The following is a 3,162-nucleotide window of genomic DNA, read 5'->3' on the forward strand; positions in this document are numbered from 1 at the left end:
TCAGCTTTTAACTAAGAAGTTTTTTTTACACTTAAGTCCACTCTTAGCAGCATTCTTAAGAGTAATTCTAAGAAGTTTGATAAATACGGGCTCTGATYACCGGAGGACTATATTAAACTAATCACAGAAGTATTTTAAAGCCATAAAAGCATCTGATGCTGATTGGTATTCAGCAGGGTTTTGGGTAACACATCAACTTGTTGGAGTGAATTATTTGTTTTATACTTCATGCATTATGTTTATTAAAGACAGGAACACAAAATCCAGACTCAGCTTTATGTTTGCCTTCTAAGCCCACCATCACAGGCAGTTTGTCAGGGTTTAAAGCTCCACCAGCCAGCAGTGACAGGTGGGTTCCAGGTGGGGGTGGTGGGATCAGCTCTAAGACCCTTCGTGTTTGACAGATTGATGGAGAGGCTGACAGAAGAGGTTGGGAATCGTGCTCAATGTTTGATTGACAGCATCTATGATCTGTAGTGAGAGTAGGGAGCAGGTGGAAGAGAACCTGGACAGGTGGAGGTATGAAGTGGAGAGAAGAGGAATAAAATGTGTGAATGAGAGGGACAGGTGATGATGAGACAGGAGCATGCTGGGAAATGATGGGATGGCAGCAGATGATCCTCTGTGGAGRCTGAGGGAGCAGCTGAAAGAAGCAGTGGAGGTGAAGTTGAGTCAAAAACAGATGGTTGTAAAAAGATAAACCAGTTGGGTGAAAAAAGACAGAAATGTTGAGGATCAGACAAGAAACACAAGTTTAAATCCTGATGAGTGATGAAACACAGACAGCTGATCAAAATAAGACAAAGAGTTAAAACAATCTGAAATGAGAGAAAATGGGCAATTCTCTGAAAACAAACAAAAAACCTTATTTTATTTTGTTGTCTGTGGATTTCCTGCCTGATATTCTGAAACAATCAGTTCATAAACAAAAACATTGTTTCTGTTATTTTAACCATTCAAATATCAGAAAGTTTGTCTCATTCAGGAGAGCAGCTACGACTTCAGCTTTATTTACAAATATTTTACACAGAAACACATTCAGATCTCTTCAGTTCCTCTAAAATTCACTTTAGCTGCTGGATCTGTTTTTACCTTTATATGCTACTTTTAGCTTTTAGCTAAACATTTTTTGCTACTGATTTCCTTTTAGTTTTTAGCTAGCTCATTATTGCAGTTTACTATGTTTAGCTTCTGATACTCTTTTGTACACTTTTCTATTTGAAACATTTACATTAGGTGTGCAACGACACAGGAAATTCACGGTTCGATATTTTTTCGATATAAAAAAGAGAAATGTCCATGCCCCTTTTAACTTGTAATTTATTTAAATTAATTATAAACATTTGTTTAACCTCAAAAGTACAGTTTTTAAATTAAATGTTGCTGAAACAGCAAGTTTCTCAGTGGATCTGTGCTCMAAAATRCAGCCTAGGTGGAGTAGTCGAACACAGATCCACTGATCCTTCAACACAGAGCATCTTCAGAAGACAAGTTGATAAAATAAAATTTAAAATCTGTATTGTTCCATATACAAGAGTGTATTGAAACTAAAGCACTGTTTGATATGGTTTGATACAGGTACATGTATTGTTGCACCCCTAATTTACATGTTTCCTTATTTCTAGCTATCACTTTGCAACATTTGGCTTTTAGCTATTATTTTGCTACTTTTATCTTTAAGTCATTGTTTTGCTTATTTAAGCTTTAACAAGTCAGTTTCAGCTAGAAATGTTATGATTTAAAAATCAATCTGTGATTTTACAGAAATAGACGAGAGTTATTTCTTTAGTTACGTTTGGTTTCACGATGTACATAAAAAACTAATTTCCCATTTGTTGTAATTTTATTTGTTGACAGAAGGCCACCTTTCAGGTTTTTGTCCTCAGACGTTTACAGTAAATCTTATTTGCAGATGTTCTAACCTGGTTCTCCCCCTGCAGGACGTGTACCAGTGGTGCGGCAGTGAGTGTAACCGCTTCGAGCGGCTGAAAGCCTCTCAGGTGGCGATTGACATCAGAGATAACGAAAGAAACGGTCGAGCCAAGGTGCACATGGTGGAGGAGGGCAGCGAGCCGGACGCAGTTCTGCAGGTCAGCCATGCTGCAGGGCCCTCTTCAGGCCTGAAGCTCTACATGTTAATGATGCACCTCACTGTGTTAGCCAGCGTGGGAACAGAAAAACACAAAGTGTCCTCTGTAATCTGCTGCTCCTGTGCCCTGGTGGCTTCACAAACACGTCTTTATATAGAAGAGGCCTAATGAGACCAGACAGGTGGAGGAGTTTGTTTTGTTTTAATGTGAGAGGAGCTGCTGGCAGTGGCGCCTGCAGAAATTTTTTTAGGGGGGGCCACTGAAAAACCAGGGGTGGCACACCAAAACTAATATCTATAACAGAAATTTTATGTTTGTAAAAATGACTAATTGAAAACTATGGAAATATAAAACTATGGATGCCAACAGATTAAAAATTTGTATTTTCACAGATAATATCACTGATTTTATTACATTCAGAGACAAAAAATAAGAATAAGTATAATGTTGGGAGGACCCACTGGTGGGGGGTCTGGGTGTCCTCCCCCAGAAAATTTTAACATAAGTAAAATGCCGTTTCCTGCATTCTGGTGTATTTTAACAGGTTGTTAAACAGATTTTTACCTACATAAGAAAACACTTAATGTGAGTTTTCTACAGGTAAAATGAAATAAATTTATTTGTTAAGCAAGAGAAACACTGGATGAACTAATGTTTTATGGTAAATGTGGGGGTTTAAATGACTTAAATTTTAAATTGATGGGGACAGCTCCCTTCAAAAACAAAATACATATTTTAAAGACATTTACAAGGAACAACTTTTTAAAATTTAAAGGCATCACCTCTTCCATGTATGTTAAATTTTTTTTTGTTTATTGATGTTTATTTTTGTGAAGAAAAACTGATTATAAAACCCCAAAACTGGAAATAAAGACTAAAACAAGCAAAATTACAAACTACATCTACTGTAGTGTTATCCCAAATTAAGTGTTTTGCTTCTTATGTCATATAATAAATATGATTTTGGTCTGTGAGAGAAAACTGGAGTACCTGGAGAACAGAAAGTTGATCTAACAACCTTCATCTTTAGAGGCAATATGTTGGTCTACAACTGTACTGCCTAATTTTATAT

General features: G+C 36.8%; 1 protein-coding gene across 2 annotated transcripts in view; it reads left to right on the top strand.

Annotated features, from left to right (window-relative positions):
- The window catches only part of scinlb (scinderin like b), a 26,606-nt gene that overhangs the window by 11,433 nt on the left and 12,011 nt on the right, over positions 1-3,162 (top strand). For both annotated transcript variants that reach the window (XM_014025353.1, XM_014025354.1), the window contains one exon: positions 1,941-2,090. In XM_014025353.1, coding sequence (XP_013880807.1) covers positions 1,941-2,090 — 150 coding nt within the window. The remainder of the gene's footprint in view (positions 1-1,940; positions 2,091-3,162) is intronic.

Source organism: Austrofundulus limnaeus, unplaced genomic scaffold (genome assembly GCF_001266775.1).
Source record: "Austrofundulus limnaeus strain Quisiro unplaced genomic scaffold, Austrofundulus_limnaeus-1.0 Scaffold470, whole genome shotgun sequence".
In the NCBI taxonomy this organism is placed as follows: Eukaryota; Metazoa; Chordata; class Actinopteri; order Cyprinodontiformes; family Rivulidae; genus Austrofundulus; species Austrofundulus limnaeus.